Source organism: Hippopotamus amphibius, chromosome 4, assembly GCF_030028045.1.
Source record: "Hippopotamus amphibius kiboko isolate mHipAmp2 chromosome 4, mHipAmp2.hap2, whole genome shotgun sequence".
Taxonomy (NCBI): Eukaryota; Metazoa; Chordata; class Mammalia; order Artiodactyla; family Hippopotamidae; genus Hippopotamus; species Hippopotamus amphibius.
The window spans coordinates 106388501-106406150 of record NC_080189.1 but is presented as its reverse complement, the minus strand read 5'-3'; the positions used below and the strand labels follow the sequence as shown (position 1 = coordinate 106406150).

Genomic DNA, 17650 nt, shown 5'->3' with positions numbered 1-17650 from the left:
GACAGCCATTCTAAAGGTGAGAGGTGACATCTGAAATTGGTTTTGATTTGCATTTCCCTGATGATTAGTGATGTTGAGCATATTTTCATGTACCACTTGTATGTCTTCTTTTGAAAAATTCAGTTCCCCTGCCCATTTTTAAACCAGATTGTTTGTTTTGCTATTGAGTTGTGTGAGTTCTTTATGTGTTTTGCATATTAACCTCTTATCAGCTATATGATTTACAAATATTGTCTCACATTCAGTAGGTTGCCTTTTCATTTTATTGATTTCCTTCATCATGAAGTATTACTTGTTTATTTTTGCTTGTGTTGCCTTTGCTTTTGGTGTCAAATCAAAAAGTAATTGCCAAGACTGATGTCAAGGAGCTTATTCATCATGTTTTATTCTAAAAGTTTCATAGTTTTAGGTCTTAAATTTAAGTCTTTTTTAATGTGGTGTAAGATACAGATCCAGTGTCATTCTTTTGCATGTCTATACAGTTTTTGTAACACCTTTTATTGAGAAGACTATCCTTTTCCCCATTGTATATTTTTGGCTCCTTTGTCATGAATTAATTGACCCTGTATGGGTGGGTTTATTTCTGGGTTCTCTATTCTTCCATTGGTCTATGTGTCTGTTCTTATGCCAATACCATACTTTTTGATTACTATAGCTTTGTAATATAGTCTAAAATCAGAACATGTGATGCCTCTAGCTTTGTTCTCCTTTCTCAAGATTGCTTTGGCTATTCAGGGTCTTTTGGGGTCCCATACAAATTTTAGGACATTTTTTCTATTTCTGTCAAAGATAGCATTGGTATTTTGATAGGTATTACATTGAATCTGTAGATTGCTTTGGGTATTATGGATATTTTAACAATATTAATTTTTCCAATCTATTAACATGGAATATCTTTCCATTTATTTGTGTCTTCTTCAGTTTATTTCATCAATATCTTACAGTTGTCAGTGTATATCTTATACTGTACAGATTGTTCATCTCCTTGGTTAAATTTATTCCTTAGTATTATATATATATTTTTGATGTAGTTGTAAATGGGATTGGTTTCTTAATTTCTCTTTCTGATGGTTTGTTATCAGATAATTTGTTAGTGTATAGAACTATAACTGAGTTTTGTATACTGATTTTGTATCCTTCAGCTTTACTGAATTTGATCATTCATTCTAACAGTTTTTAGTGGAGTCTAGATAGACTCAATTCCTTTGTTGCTTATGCTTTTTGTGTCATATCTAGAAACTATTGGCTAATCCAAGGTTAGGAAGATATATGTATGTATGTTTTCTTCTAGGAGTTTTATAGTTTTGGCTTTTACATTTAGGTCTTTGAGTGACTGTGACTTGATTTTGATTTATAGGGTGAGGTGGGGATCTAATTTTTTGCCATACAGTATTTATAGTGTTCCTTTAGAAATCTTTCTATTTCTGTAAGTTTAATATTGAATAATAATGTCTACTCCTTCATTTTTGATTTCAGTAATTCGAATCTTCTCTCCTTTTTTATTGACCAGTCTAGCCAAAGAATTGTAGATTTTGTTAATTTTTTTTCAAAGAACCAACATTTAGTTTTATTAATTTTCTCTATTGGTTTATTTTTCCTATTTTCTTTTATATTAATTTTTGTTGTAACTATCTTTTTTTCTTCATATTGCTTTAGATTTAGTTTTCTGTAATTTTTCTAATTTCTTATGGGGAATGTTAGGCTATTGTTTTGAAATTGACTTTAATATATACATTATAGCTATATCTTTCTCTATATACACTCCTTTAGATGAATCTCACAAATTTTTATATGTTGTGTATTTCTTTTAGTCACTTCAAAGTATTTTATAATTTTCCTTCAGTTCTTTCTTTGGCCTGTTGTCTTTTTGGGAGCATCTTATTTAATTTTTACATATTTACAGTCCTCCCAGATTTCTAATTTCATTCTATTGTAGTCAGAAAACATATATTCTGTGATTTCAGTTCTTTAAAATATATTGATATTTGTTTCATGAACTCACAAATGTTCTATCTGGAAAGTGCTCCCTGAGCATCAGAAAGGAACATACATCTGCTCCAGTGGGCGAAGAGTTCTGAGAAATCTCCCGGCGCAGTTGGTTTATAGTGTTGTTCGGGTCCTCTGTATCTTTCTTGATCTTCTGCCTGATCTTTCTATCCACTATTGAGTGTGATGTGTTGAAGATTCCAACTATTGTTGTTAAATTGTCTCTTTCTTCTTTACTTCTGTCAGTTTTTCCTCATGTATTAAGGGGTTCTCTCCTAAGGTGGAAACATGTTAATAGTTGTTATGTTTTCCTAAGGAACTGATGCTTTTACATTTTATAAACATTTTGTAAAATGTGTTTCTGTGTGTCTAGTATCAAGCTTTTTGTTACAGTCTATTTTGTCTGATACTAGTATAACCACTCCAACATGCTTTTGGATACTGTTTGCATAGTATATCATTTTAAAAATTATTGTAAAACACACAGCATAAACTTTACCATCCTAACAATTTTTAGGAGTACAGTTTGGTATCAAGCTATGAAAAGATGTGGAAGAACCTTAAATGCCAATTACTAAGTAAAAGAAGCCAATCTGAAAAGGCCACACACCTGTAATTTCTACTATATGATGATCTATAAGATGCAGAACTACAAAGACAGTAAAAGATCAGTGACTGCCAGGGAAACGGGGGGGCAGGGTGAACGGGCAGAGAACCGAGAACTTGAAGGCAGTGCAACTGTTCCGTGTGATACTGTGGGTACATGACATCATGAATCTGAGAAAACCCATAGAATGGTCAACACAAAATGAGAACCTTAATGTGGAGTATGGACGTTAGTTAATGAGAGTATCAGTAGCAATTTATCAGTTGTAACAAATGTTCCGTAGCAGTGAGAATAATAACGGGAGAGTCTAGGTGAGAGGAGAGGGTTATATGGGAACTTCCTGTACTGTGTAAAGTTCAACTTTCCCATAAACCTAAACCACTCTAAAAAGTAAGCTTATTAATTAAAAAAAATTTACCTCCTGTCTTCCTTTTTTATATAGCTCTTTTATCTTTGGACATAAGTGTCAAAGAATGAAAACAATGGTAGACTTGTAAGGACCACATAGAGGTGTTAGAACCGGTTCTGTGGTCAATTCAGGGCCAGCTGTGCCTTCTGTGGTTTAGTTTTAACACCTACAGAATGGAAAGTGGTGATTAAAAAAGAAAGCTCTGTGTACATTTTTATCATTAAAAGAAAATAGAATAAAGTACTATATTGTTAATGAACCTTGAAAACATGCTAAGTGAAAGAAGCCAGATATTTTTTCAGTTTACGTGAATTATCCAGAACAGGCAAATCCACAGAGGCAGAAAGAGGATTAGTGGGTGCCAGGGCCTGGAGGGACAGGGAAGTGCACGTGTGTTGACCTAAAACAAACAGAACAAATAGACTGCTGGTTATTTCTCCAGCAAGGGTGAGTTTTTTGGGATCAGCAGGGAATTGCGATTTGGAGTCTGCAACCCTGGCAATCCATTTGCAAGTCCCCCTGCAGGAATGGAGAGGAGACCTCTTTTATAGAGGGGAAGAGGAGGTAGGCGGGTGTAGTGAACAAAGAGCCCATGAATTTCTATTGGCTGAGTCCTTACCTGGACTCTGTGGGCTCTGCTGTGGTCACAGAGCACGAGAGCTCCCCCTGCTGGTGTCCTGGCTCTGTTTAATTAAGGTTTCTGTTTACTTTTTTTTACATAGCTGCAGGGTTTCCTTTCAGGGTATTGAAAATATTCTAGAACTAGATAGCAAGGATGATTGCATAGAATTGTGAATTGTCTTAGTACTCCACTAAATTTTACACCTTAAAATGGATAAAATGTAAATTTTGTATTATATGTATTTTACGACTATGAAAAATAAGAGTGGATAGGAAAAAAAAAAAAAGTTACTGAGTGAAATTTTTCCAGAAGTAGTGGTTCAAAACAAAACATGATGTTATATATTGAAATTACAAAATTCTAATATTCCAGTATAATTGCTGAAAAAGGTGCACACCAATATATGTCTTGTAAAATCTCTTAAATACACTGATAAAAAAAAATTCCTAAGAGTAAGTGAACAGAAAAAAATATTTTCTGTAGAGTAGCAAAAATCGGGCAGAAATAAACTTTTGCTATACGAAACTTAGGAAAAAATGTTCAAGGGAATAATGTTTACAAGATTAAGAAGAGAAGGCAAAATTAAGTGAGGAACTTAGAATTTTACACAAAATTTTACTCAAAGCCAAGTTTTCTTACATTGTTTACTTGTCACCAGGTACATATATCAGTTTAATAAAAATTAAAATATTAATAATCTTTGAATGACTAGATTCACTTTTTTTTTTTTAAATAAGAGATTGCCTCTGTAGCAATCATGGTTTCTCAGCAAGTCTTTCTTTACATTATTTTCCATTTAGGAAACAGGAATTTTCCTTTCTGAAGTGTTCTCAGGAAAATTTACAGATTTTATGATTTTATCTATGTAAAAATGCTTAGAAAGATATCCGCGTTTCATATTAAATGTGATCACACTTGAGTAGTTTAAAACTTTCAATGTGATAGCATTTAAGCAGTTTAAAAATTTCCCTGATGAGTATGTATTAATATTAAAATTAGAAATAAAATGAGTTATTTTCCTTTGAGTACATACGATTTTGTGTAATCCTCACCCTGCACTCTGGAGCATAGCTGCACTTAAAGGATTAACACTAGATGTTACTGAGGGCTGGGACTGTGCATTTTTCTTTTTAGCTCCCTATTTTTCTATATGTTCAATGGCAGGCATATATTATTGTTACCATAAAAGTGATTTTTAAAAATCTGATGCTGAATGATAACCTAGCCATTGATTTATTAGGTGTTCACATAAGTCGATTTGGTTGGGGAATAGTAGCTGTGATGGCCATTTGCTGAGCTGTAGCCACTATTGGCAGATGACGGCTGTGGAACTATGTGCCTTATGCATGTTCTTCTGTGACAATCAGAGCAGCTGTGGCCTCAGAGCCCAGTCTGTTCCACAGTCACCAAGGCTGCTTCTCATTCACTGACCCCATTTATGCTGTTAATTAATTGCGTTAGACAAACTGCAACGAAGTTCTGATTGATGAGCCGGATTGAAGAAATGGGTGGTGTCTGTCTGGGTAGTTGAATTTTCTGGACGGTGCTGCTGCTTCTCTTGGCAGAGAGGACGTGGATCTGGCTCTCGCTGGCGCAGCCGGCATCCGCGTTGGCTACTGTCCGCAGCAGGATGCCCTGGACCAGCTCCTGACCGGCTGGGAACACCTGCGTTATTACTGCAGCCTGCATGGGATTCCAAAGCAGTGCATCCCTGAGGTAAGAGTCTCTGAGGGTTTCCAGAAACAGGGACCGGCAGAGGAATGCTTGGCAACACCCCTGGTCCCAACAGAGCCCTCTCAGCTCCTGATAAGGAAGCGCAGTATCAAATAAATGTCCCAGAAACACATTTCCAATATGATGTCACTGAAGTTAACACGATCAAATGTGTCTATGTTATATTCATGTTGTATGTTTAGAATAGGTCCCTGCGCGGAGGGTAAGTGGCGCGTAGGAGGGAAAGCATTAAGTTATCTGCGATTTTGTTTTCCACACAGCGCCCCCCCGCCCCCCCCCCCCCAAGCATCTTTACGTTTTCGTGGGCTGTTAATTTGTATTCAGGAGCAAACAGCGTACAGTCGCATCCCCAGGGCCTGCAGAGAAGGGCTCATACCACATGTGGATTTGGTGGGTGGTTGGAAAGGACGCCTTCCTGGTGGGTGGGCTGCCAGCCAAGTGCCTGGGCTCCTTGCGGGGTGCTCAGGAGGACAGAGGCCTGGGGAAAGCCGCAGAGGCCCCTCCCTGTCTCTAGGGGTGGGGAGGGTGGGTGCCACTGAGAGAACCAGAGGCAGCTGCCCTCCTGTCTGGTCCCAGCCGTGGCCAACGAGGTGGAGCTGACAGCTTTGACTGACAGCTCCGTCCAGGTGGGCAGCCTTGGACTGGCAGGTGCTCAAGGGCGGTCTTACCTCCTCTGCACTGCACTGTGGGGCGTGTGGGGTGCTGCCTGCATTCCTGGATTCTGAACGTGGAGCAGAAATGAGGGGTGTGTGGGGTGCATTTTCAGTGAGCCTGTGCAGGAGATGGAGCATCACGGAGTTCCCTGGGGACACACCCACAGCCAGCTCCTTCCCTGGCCCGTGAAAATTCATTCTCTGTGCTGCTCTGCAGTGCCTCAGCCTTCTTTTCTTATTTATGCCTTGTGACTCTACGTGAAACCAGAATGAGCCCTTTCCACGTCCCCAGAGGGGTCCTGATCCATCCACCACCTCCCATCTCAATCGAGCAAAGACAAGTGTCCGCCCCCAGGACCCGCTCAGTGCAGTTAAGCAGCTCTTGACATCCAGGGCTAGTTGTTGGCTCCGCCTTTAGTGGGTGTTTATCTCCGTCTGCTCTCCTGACTGGTTCCTGCTTAAAGAGGCAGATGCTTGGCAAATGCTCTAAGCTGCCCGTCCCCTGTCCTGGGGGAAGCACGCCCTTGAATGCGTTCTTGTTAGTACAGCAAGGCTTGCTGCTTGCTGTCATCCGGGGCAATCGCTTCTAATCCTCAGCTGTCTTATGGGCTCACCGTTCTGAGCTCCTCCACGGAGAAAACTTACCTTAACGATCACCAATTAGGAACTGGCTCCATTCCTTTCGTTTTGTAGACAGGGTTGCTACTTGCTCAGAGGTTCCTAAGATGGTAACACGTGTGTCCCCAGAGGAGTTAGCTCCCTTGATGGCGAATTTCCCCCTCCTGTAAAACTTTGGAAATATTTGAAATGTAGAATGGGCGTATCTGTTCCTACGTGCTCATCACTAGGTGGCCAGAAGGGATATTATAAAATAACAGAAAACGATAGTTCAGTTATTGCGGGCCAGGCACGGTTCTAAGTGTTTCACGGCAACCGTAAAAGGGGTGTTAGATGCTTGTGCCCATTTCAGAAAGGAGGGAGCTGGGACGCAGGTGGGATAGGAGACTGCCCAGGTCACGTGGCTGGAATGTGGGGCTGTGTTTGTTTGTTCCTTCTTTTTTAAAGCTCTTTGTTGTGGGGGGGCGGTGTTTTGAGGGCAGATGAACTGGCTCCAGGGTGCGTGTTCTCAGCCTACTCAGGTGGCTGGCTGGGAAAGACGGAGTTGCTGGTGCCGCGAATGGCTTCGTCTGGTTTTCTGCTCCCGTTTGGTGTCTGAAGAAGTGGAAACCACATGGGATTATGTTGAGGCTCCTCTAACAGGGAGCTGGCCCTGGGTTTCAGGGCTCCCAGATCTGGCAGTTGTGTCCTCTGTGACTCTGGAGGCAGAGCCCCTCTTGCTTTGGGGACGGTCCTTTGGGACAGCCCTCTTCCAAGTGTCCTGGCTCAGAGCCCACCCAGAGTCCTCCCTCATGTCCGGCCCCAGCCTGGGGTCTCCTACGTATGGTCCTATCTTTCACTCCCGCGAGCCTCCAAAAGTTCAATTAGGTGAGAAAAGGATGCTGTCTTCATTCAGCTTGAACTTAGACTTGGCAGGTTGATGTAATCATTTTAATTTTTTTCCCCATCATCCACACTACATAGTGTTGGACAGTGTCCATATATGAGAATTCAATTAACCCGATTAAAAAAAACATATCAGGTTATACCAAAATGATTATAACAGCATGGTCTGGATGGCTAGAGAAACATGAAGGGTAATTTCAGGGTTAGGGCTGTACCAAAGGCACCGAACAACACTGCCAGTGGGATGGGGGCTGGGGTTTCTGTATTTTTGTCTTCCCTGGAATGGACGAGGTAGGGCCCTTGGCCATCTCATCATCGTTAATACCCGCAAATATCTATCAGGGAAAACCCTACTGCATCTTGCTCTTCTCCCTACAGATGTTACTTCTCTCCCGAAGTTTTCTTCTATTCACAGTTTTGTTAGAAGGAATTAGAAATTATAAGACAGGAGAGACGGGGACCAGGAGGAAATAGAGAGAAGGTCAGAAGAAAGGCATTTCTGCCTTAAATCCTTGGCTCCCTTTTCCTACTTGACACTTCATTTTGATCTTTAATCTCATGGAAAATTTTGATGTGGCCAACACATGTGCTAGTGGAAAAGTTTTGGCTTTGGAATCAAATGGATGCATGTGTGAATCTCTGGGCAATTTATTTTGATTCAAATGATATTTATCAAAAGCCCACTGTGTGTCCAAGATGATTAGAGATTGGAGCTATAAAGATGAATGAATCCCAAACTCTTGCCTTAAGTGCAGTTAAATTTCGAGAACCTATGGCAGAAAAGTACCTAGTCGTGGAGGGAGATTCCATTACCTATTGACATTTTGGTGTTTAGACAGTATTTTGCAACCACAATTGCTAAGGCATTACGTTTGCCATTATTTTGACAGGAGTCCTGAGTGCAGGGAAGACCACAACATAACACTTGTTGTGAGGCCATTTTCAGTTATTTTTCTGAAAACATGACATTCAGAAAGCAGATCAAAGCAACACATCCATTCCTGTGTATTCTGGACTCTTCCATGTGGTTAACCAGCCCAGAAGTTTCAGGCTGGAACACCTAACCTTTTATGAAATAGGAAAAACACGACACGTTTCCTGGTTTCATAAAAATAATCAATAGTCGTTGGGCAGGTTTACCCAGAAGTTCTCTTATTCTGAAGTGCATTTTCTACAGCAACAGACTGTGCTTTTATGATGTTTCATTTTTCTGTTTATCAGCTTTCATTTATGTTTTACTAGCCGCTAGCCTTGGAATAAGGGGGGTGGGAGTGAAATAACATTTCTTTCTGATACATACATATATTTGCAATCTTTTTTGGTACAATTTTTATGGATCTAAAAATAACTTACAACTTGATTTTCCCAGTGTGTCACTTTGCTGCCCCACAGCTGGTGGCACTGCCTTCCAGCAGGGGTAGGCCTCCCAGCTGCCCCCACCCTTCCTGGGTTCCTCCTTTCTCAGGCAAACAGAACCTCCTCTCCCAGGAAGCCTCCCTGGCTGCCTCCCATCCTCTTCCATGCAAAGGTTCACCTGAGGACTGTCTTACTCTGAAAGACGTTCTCCGAGGGAGAAGTGACCACCGTCTATACCTCTCTGATTCCTGCAGTGTCAGCCATCACCTCTCTCCATTCCTCTCACAGCACTGCCTTTCATACTTGTTTGTCTGCTTGTCTTGAATCACTTGTTTTGTCTGAACAACTTTTTATTTATTTCAATCCATTTTATTTACTTTACGTTCATTGAAATTATTATACTGAATGGTGCTGTGGAAAAGGATAGTACCTATAAACCAATCTGGAAAAACGATGCTTGTTACTTCCAAGAAGGAAAAACTACTGACCTCAGGATGGTGTTCTTTGGCAGATATCAGGGGATTTAAGACCATCTTCAAGAGTCTCTGGGGCCTTGAAATCTGCACTTTCTTGGCTTATACTATTTGACGGCCTGACCCAGTCCTTGAGAGTCTTAATTCTTTCCGAGTCATTTTGAGGCGGCACAAGTAAGGTGATAGAGCAGTTTATGTTGAGAGTTTTATTGGGTGGCATAAACATTGCCCTAGTCTTTTTAGACGTTCTTAATATTTCATCGTTGTAATTACCACTGTTATTATTATCCCAACTTTTATGCATTTTTCCGAAGGAGCATATACATTGATTGAAAGCGGTGCTTTGTTAACATGCACACGTGTTAGCTCACCTCCAGAGACCTGTGGGATTTTTCCCACTTCTCTTATATTTGAATTAAGATATGATCTTGACCAATTTGTTTATGTGATGATATTGAAAAAAAACAAATCTATGTTAATAATCCTAGGGTCCCAAGAGTTGAATAAAACTGTTTACAACATTTTTAAATCACACATAGTTGGAAACAAGGAAGTCTCTTCGTCTCGGCTCCCAGAGGAGCACACAGAACTGAGTGCGGAGCAGCTAAGGTCGGGGGAGGGGTGGGGTGCTTTTTTCTGCTGAGGAGAGAGAAAGAAGGATCTGGGGCTCTAAGGATGTATGAAAAGTGGCAGGCTGCACGGTGGAGGGGGAAGAGGAGTGGTGACCATGCCCGACATACAGGGGGCCGGGATGTCTGGTGATGGGCAGTCACCATCCTCTGGACCTGATACGAGGATGCCCCATGGTTGCAAATAAGAGGACCCGGACTGTTCTTCCTAAACTGAACTAGGCGTGCAGTGTGCCGAAGGGCTCCTCCTCTCCTGGGGGAGATTGAAGGCGCCCTCCTGCTCCTCCGTCCCCAGAGCCCCCTCTCTCCGGGCTTCACCCCATCTCAGTTTCTTCTCCGTCGTTGTCTGGCTCACCTTGGTGCAGAGGTGCGTCTGGCCCACCCTGGACCCCACATTTGTGGCCCATGCTGCTGCCTCAGCCCCAGACCTGAGCTCAGGGTTCTGGCTGTTGCTTCCGTGATCCACAGGCTCAGAAAACCCAGCTTCATCCAGGGGAGCCCCCGTCCGTTCATTCTCAGCATCCATGCGTCCTGGAGGGGGTGTTTCAGGAGCTGGGCTGAGTGTGGGAGGGGTGGGCAGGGGCAGGACAGGAGGGAGCATGGCTCCAGGCCCAGAGCCACATGTAGGGGCCCTTGGCAAATGGGCGTGCCTTCCCAGAGAGCTCTTCTCCTCCAGGTTGCTGGGGACCTCGTGAGGCGCCTCCACCTGGAAGCCCACGTGGACAAACTCGTGTCCACCTACAGTGGGGGGACCAAGAGGAAGCTGTCCACAGCCCTGGCCCTGCTGGGGAAACCCGATCTTCTCTTACTGGTGAGTAGCAGACGTATCAGTGGCACGCCAGTGTCTGCAAATAAGATGCTTTGACCTATCAGAGTTCCTCCACGGAGGACGTTCAAAATTTGCAGTGTTAGGTTTCTGAACTAATAAGTGTTTTGCCCGAAGTCAACATTTTCCAAGCAAAATCTAAAATACCATTCGAATTTTACAGAAATAAAACAGACTCTTTTTGAGTCCCTTTTATTTATCTGGTTGAAGATTTAATACAATTTTAACATTAAAGACAATATGTTGAAAGAATACCAGAATGTACTTGTAATCTGAAAACCGATGCACGCTTGTCCTCTCTGGCCTGTTGCTTTAAGTCTTTTCTGACCTGCGCTCATGATGGTCAGAGCTGTAGGGACTCTGTCCCTGGTGAATCCCGAGGGTGGGGTTTGGGGTGCAGGACGGACCTGGGGAGGAGAGGAGGAAGTCCAAAGGGAGAGCAGAGCACGGGCAGTGGCCTTGGGACAAGGCCGTCTATAAGCCAAAGTTAATCCAGTTTGGCTGGATGCAAACATGAATTGGAGGTGGTCAGGTATCAAGAAATAGAGCCAATTGTTTTGCATTTCAAAAATAACTAACAGTAATATTCTTCAAACAGTAAATAGAAGTCATTATTTGTATGCCATAGACTGGATTCTAATCATTAGAGGGTCTCCCAGGGCTTTGCAGGTGAAGAAAGGCTGAGGAACATGCGAAAGTATGGGAAACAAAATACATTCTTCTTTTCCTGTTCTTGTTCACTAAATGGAAACAGCATTTCAGTGGGGGGAGGCAAAGGGGATTCAGAAGATCTGTGTTAGAAGAATGGCCCCTTAATTTGTGGACTGTCTTCTGGAATCTGAGCTGAATTTTCCTGTTACTTGCGCTGAGCTTGCTTTTTTGCAAGGTCCAAAATCAAGGACTACTGTGTAATTGTATCTTCTGAAATCCGGTAACAGAAATTTACACTTGCACGATTTTGCAGTGTGTAAACATCGTTTTCCTTACAAGAGGAGGCCGGAGAATCTTACCTTCAGCAGAAGCCCCCTCTCAACCTCACCTCCACGTCTCCTGGGTCGAGTGCAGGGTCGGGGGGGGGCTCCATCCTGGAGCAGGTCCCCAGCTCACCACAGCCCCTCAGCTTCTCCAGTCCTGCAGCCCTGCTTCTGGCCCCCGGGGTCACCTGGGCTTGGGTGTGGTGACCAGGATGGGGACTCACATGTTCTGTGCACGTTTCCTCCTTGTCTGAAATGATCCTGATGACTGTGTCTGTCCATCGGAGTCCGTGAAGGCAGCCTGTGAAATCCTCCACATTGAGCTTCAGTGACGGTGGTGGTGGTGAGTGTTCAGAGCACCTGATGGAGGACATGAAGGGCTCTCAGCATCCTCCCCAGAGACAGGACACGCATCTCCCCGCCGACGGCCGTGTGGAAGTGTGGAGTGACGTCTGCAGCTCTCAGGGAGCAATGCCTGACCACACCCTCCACTGACTTGGTGTATAACTATACACCGTATCACTCGATTGGCAGAAGAGACCCGGCGATTGCTTTCTTGCTTAGTGCGATTTTTGTCCAGTTTCCTTCTGTTTCTTTCTTTGGGGCAGTTGATGACCCTCAGCTCTTAAGAAAAATGTGTGTGGTCCTTCCTAACTACACAAGCCCAGAAATACATGGTGCAGCCAGGAAACATCTCTCTCAAAGTGGTTCAGATGAGAAGTGCTTCAGTGTTTATTGAAGGAGAAAGCTTCAGGTTTCAAGAAATTTCACTTAACTTGACATTGCGAAATCCGTGAAGCCTTTTTCTGCTCTCCTACGTCGTTCTAGGGTAGATCCTTCTGGAATGTTATAGAGGCTGGGGTGCATCAGGGCTACCCTACCTCCCTGGATCCCAAGGGGTCCCGACATCTGCTGAGCAAGGAGCGTGACCTAGAGCCGCCCTCGTGCTGGGGTGCATCTCCTCCCCGTCCCCCTCACCCTGTGTTTTCTCTACGTCAGGACGAGCCCAGCTCAGGGATGGATCCCTGCTCCAAACGGCACCTGTGGGAAGCGGTGATGAAGGAGGCTCGGGAAGGCTGTGCTGTGGTCCTGAGCTCCCACAGGTGAGCACGGGGGGCACCCAGCCCAGGCACAGTGCTCCCAACCCAACATGCAGTCCCCACATGACCCTGCCACAGAGATGTCACTGTTCAGTCCCTGACATAAATCAAGACACTGACCAGAGAGAGGCCGAGTGACAACCAAGGCCGCACCACCAGCGGGTGGCCCAGCTGAGCTCTGAAGCCAGTGGTCCCTCACCCACCACACCTGTTTGTCCATCACTGCTGGACAGCTGGGCACCCTCCTTGGGCCTCCTGCGGCCACGTTTCAGCCCCTTTATCCCAGCACGAGGATGAGCTGAAATGAAAACACAGCAGGTTTCTTAATTGGGCCTCATATTTTCATCCCCACAGAATTAATCTTGTAGTGAGATTTCGAAACCGTTGGCTTGTTGTTAGCTTTATGCTGCTTTAGGCCACATAGTGATGCAATTCCCGGGTTTCTTAAGCCCCCGATGGGGAGTGAGCACTGTGATGTGGCTCATAAACATTCTTTTTTTATTTTATTTTTAATTAATTTTTATTGGAGTATATAGTTGATTTACAATGTTGTGTTTCTGCTGTACAGCAAAGTGATTCAATTATACATACGTGTATATCCACTCTTTTTTAGATTCTTCTCACATATAGGTCGTTACAGAGTATTGAGTAGAGTTCCCTGTGCTGTACAGTAGGTTCTCATTAGCTGTCTATTTTATATATAGTAATGTGTGTATGTCCTACAGTGTAGATCAGGCTTTAGAGTTTACACGTGCTTTCTTCCAACTTGTAAGTCAAATGTGCTAGGAGTTACATGTCAACAGCTGTGAAGGATCCGGGATTCTGCCTTACATGTAAGGTTACAGATCTGGTGCACGAGTTTCCTGGATGCTTCCAGGAGACAGGAGACTCGTGGGTCAGGGCACAGTAGCCAGTGTCAGCAAAGTCACCTGGTTCCCTGAGCTGGAGTCATCCCAGGGATGACGCAGGCATAGACAGAGGCCTGTGCACAGGAGGTAAAGACCAACCTGGGGACCCTCCTCTCTATCGCAGCTGACAAGCCGGCCGGCTCTGTGTCTGCCAGACTGCTTGTGCAAACACTGCTGTGGGCAGTGGTCCAGGCGGAGACCAGCTGGGGCCTTGCAGGCTCGGGGATTCCTAGCAGGACCTGTGGGGGAGGAGGGGCCCTGGAGGAGTGTCCCCCAAAGGTTCCTGAAGCAATACGGAGCTGGAGGGTGTGGCCTGCCCCTGTTGCTGGACGTGAAATGCACAGCCGGCCCATCATGTGAAACGGGAGACCTCTGAGGGGTCTCGGGGGATTTGCTGATGACTCCAGCAGTGTCGGTTTACTTGAAAGTTAACACCGGCGCCGTCAATCCATGAGCACGACCTGGTCGCAGGACGTCTTAGCGTCCGTTCCTGCCGTAAGTGCTGGGGGCCGCCCTTCCGGCCCAGGCAGAGTCCACCCACTGTGAAGGCACCGTGCCGTTCACAGCGCTGCTCCTCTTTTTTCTTTTCTTTTCTTTTTTTAACTTACACGCACGCACTCATGGTTTGCCTGTCCGCAGACACTCCTGCATGTTCACGGTCAGACGAGCTGCTGCTGTTCACTTAGACAGCTTGTTTGAGGTGTAACTCACACGCCGTGTGTCCCCCACTGTAGGTGCGCCTTCCTGTGAGCGCTTAGGGAGGCTGCACCTGTGCCCGTGTCACCACCACCCAGCTCAGGACATTCCCATCACCTCACGGGGTTCTAGCGCCTGTTGTCAGTGGACCCCCACCTGGCCCCTGACTCCCTATCTCTGTAAATGTGCCTTTCCTCGGATGGTTCGTCCGCACGGAATCACGTGACCTGTAGTGGTTTGCGTGCGACTCTGTCACTTGTCCTGTGTCTGAAGGTCACCACGCGACACCCAGCAGTGGGCTTGTGTCCACTGGGCAGCAGGACGGCATTTGTTGTCCAGGCACCTGTTGTGGCCCTTTGGATCGTGCCTGAGTTCGGTACCACCCAGGCTGTACAGCACAACGTGTGTTCAGTACACGCGTGCTCGGTGCAATGTGCTGTGAGCAGTCCTTACACGGCTGTGTCTGGACACATGGTTTTTATGTTTCTCTTAGGGGGTGTCTTGCTGGGTTGTGTGGTAACTTGTGTTCAGCCCTTGAAGAAGCTGCGGAGCTGTTCTGCAGAGGGTCTTTATCATTTTTTATTCCTGGAAACAATGATGAAGTTTCTAGGGTCTCCACACCCCGTCAACACTCTCTGTCTTCTGTGCTGGTGACGTGTGGCTTTAATTCACATTTTCCTGATGAACATGTCACCTCTCTGACTTTTCACCTGTGTTGCCTCTTATAAGGAGGCAGCTGTTAACTGTTCTGACGCCCCTGGTTATCGTGACTCCAGACGTTTGTTTGACTCTCTCAGGATTTCTCGGTGGCTTCAACGCCTCGATGTTGATGTGTCTGGATGTAGATCTCTATGTGTCCTACCTGGGGTTTGTTTATGTTTCTTTGGGAAGAAACTGTGACAGCTCCTACCCTGCAGTGAGTAGCCGCTGGTTTCTCTGCTAGTTGGTTTTTTCAATTTTGTTTTTGTTTTGTAAAGCCCAGGTTTTTGGAGCCACGCTGCTCTTGTATAGGCAAGTTGCCAGGCAGAGCCCGGCACAGCTTGTGTTCAACCACCTCAGGCCAACAGGGTTCTGTTTCTGCCATGATCTGTGTGCGGGCAGGGCAGGGCATTCCAGGTTCGGGCCGTTTTCTGGTTGGCTCAGCTCTGTCTCTCTTGGCCCCTCCGGCTCTGCAGGGCATACACAGATGGCGAGCGGAGAGCCTCTGGGCTCACGCAGAGTGTGTGGCCGCAGCCTCTCGTGCTGTGCACGCAGCCTCACGGGCTCCACGCACAACATGTCCACAGGCCAGACCTGAGCTGTTGACCCTTCCTGTTTGCTAGACTCTGTGCGAGCCTCAGTGCTGACCGTGTTGATGGGTGTGGGCGCTGCCCCGTGGTCCACAGTGTGTGTATCCTTCAGCAGGACAGAGGATGCCCACCTGCTGTAGCCAGGACGCTGCAGACCACCCCCTTCTTACCTGGCTCAGCGGTTTGTCAGCTGTCACTGTTGCTCATATTATTGTATGCCTTTGGTCAGTTTCTAGAATTCTGAAATGTATTGTTTTTGTTCATTTTATCCAGTTTTATAGTTGTCTTTCGTCCGTGTGTGTGTGCCCTTGGCTGTAGCCAGAAGTCCTGACCTTCCCTTTTTTTTTTTTCTGGTCTTTGTTCTGTTTCTCTTTAGAAAACAAAATTTTACACCGAAATGAATTAAATTTGGCAAATCCTTTACCTTATTATAACGTATACACGTTCTTGCTTCCAATGCTCCTCTTGCTGTGCCAGTTCCGGAAATTCTGTATTTCTGTGGTCATTCTGTCAGCACTTAAGTCCGCGTGCTGCTGTGTAGGTTCTAGGATTGGGTACACAGGTGTCACGTTAAAAATTCCTTGTAATTTTCATATAACATATAATTATTGCAGACAGTTCTCATATCACCATAATTTCCTTTTTATGCCCTCCTGTTCATTTGGTTTCACATTAATGATGTATCTTTATTTCCAAAAATCTTTCTGTATTCATGCAACACAAAGATCTAAATGACTCATGGATATTGAAGAGCAGGGCAGCCTTGGATTGAGTCCCTGATCTGAAAGCAGCGCCTTCAGCTGGGAAGCCTCTGCACTGTTGCTTCCTTCCAACTTTGTGTCCACCTCCCTGCCCCCAGTTTCTTTATCCTGGGGGCTCCTGGGGGGAGCGGAGAGCAGGGCACCGAGGGTAGGAATGCTGGGTCCCTACTTACAAACTACGAGGAATTAAGAATCAGTCCCAACAGGAGGGACCAGGACGGCTTCCTCCCCACCCGTCAAACGCTGATCCAAGAAACTCCAATATAAACCCTCACATCTCTGCATCACCTGCCCTAGTTCTGTCTCAGTCAGCCTAACCACCAAAAGGAAACGCAGTTTATTTTTGAGTAATTGGTCAGAGATTACGTTTGTTGTTATAGGACCTTGACTTTTTTGTATTCTTCTTGATGCTGAAGACCATCAGGGTCTCAAATTTCTGCCTCTAGGCTGAGATTTTGTAGAAAACCACGTGTTTGGATTTTGATAGCTGATACTCATTTCAATTGGAAATTCCAAGTCATTGCTCTGCAGCCCTAATTAATATCACTTGTAATTTGGGTCCTGTATTAGGCACGTAGTATAGAAGTGACTGCGTATTCTACCACTTCAATTAGAGACCTACTGTGCACTCATAAAAATGGTAAGGTTATTTTAAATTAAAATTAATTAAAGAAACATAGAGAAAGATACATCTGCACAGGAAAATATATAAAGCATATTTGGGATGTTAGTAGCCCTTAGACCTCATGACAAAGACCCTAAATGACAGTGGCTGAGACCAGACACACTTTTCTCTCCTGCATTCACAGTTCCCGCTGGTGGGCTGGGTCTGAGCCCAAGGTTGTCTGAGGACTCAGGTTCTTTGCACAACAGCACTTACTCATCATCTTCACGATTGAGTTGACTTATCAGGTGTGTTCGCATCTCAGCTCATGGAAGGTGGAAAGAGCCAAAACCCAGGGCAGTGGCTTGTCTTGCTTCCGTATGACCCAGAAACTGTCCTTCACAGTGACCTGACTGGTTGCCTGTCCACCTCTGGCTGCACGGAAGGCTGACCAGTATCATCTTGATCTGAACAACCACTGAGCCAACCAGCAGACTGTTTTATGTCCATTCCGCACTAG

General features: G+C 44.9%; 1 protein-coding gene across 1 annotated transcript in view; it reads left to right on the top strand.

The window, feature by feature from the left end:
- The window catches only part of ABCA13 (ATP binding cassette subfamily A member 13), a 324555-nt gene that overhangs the window by 277889 nt on the left and 29016 nt on the right, over window positions 1-17650 (top strand). The window contains 3 exon segments of the mRNA XM_057732590.1: window positions 5190-5340; window positions 10649-10783; window positions 12772-12875. Of these exon segments, the coding sequence (XP_057588573.1) occupies window positions 5190-5340; window positions 10649-10783; window positions 12772-12875 (390 nt within the window).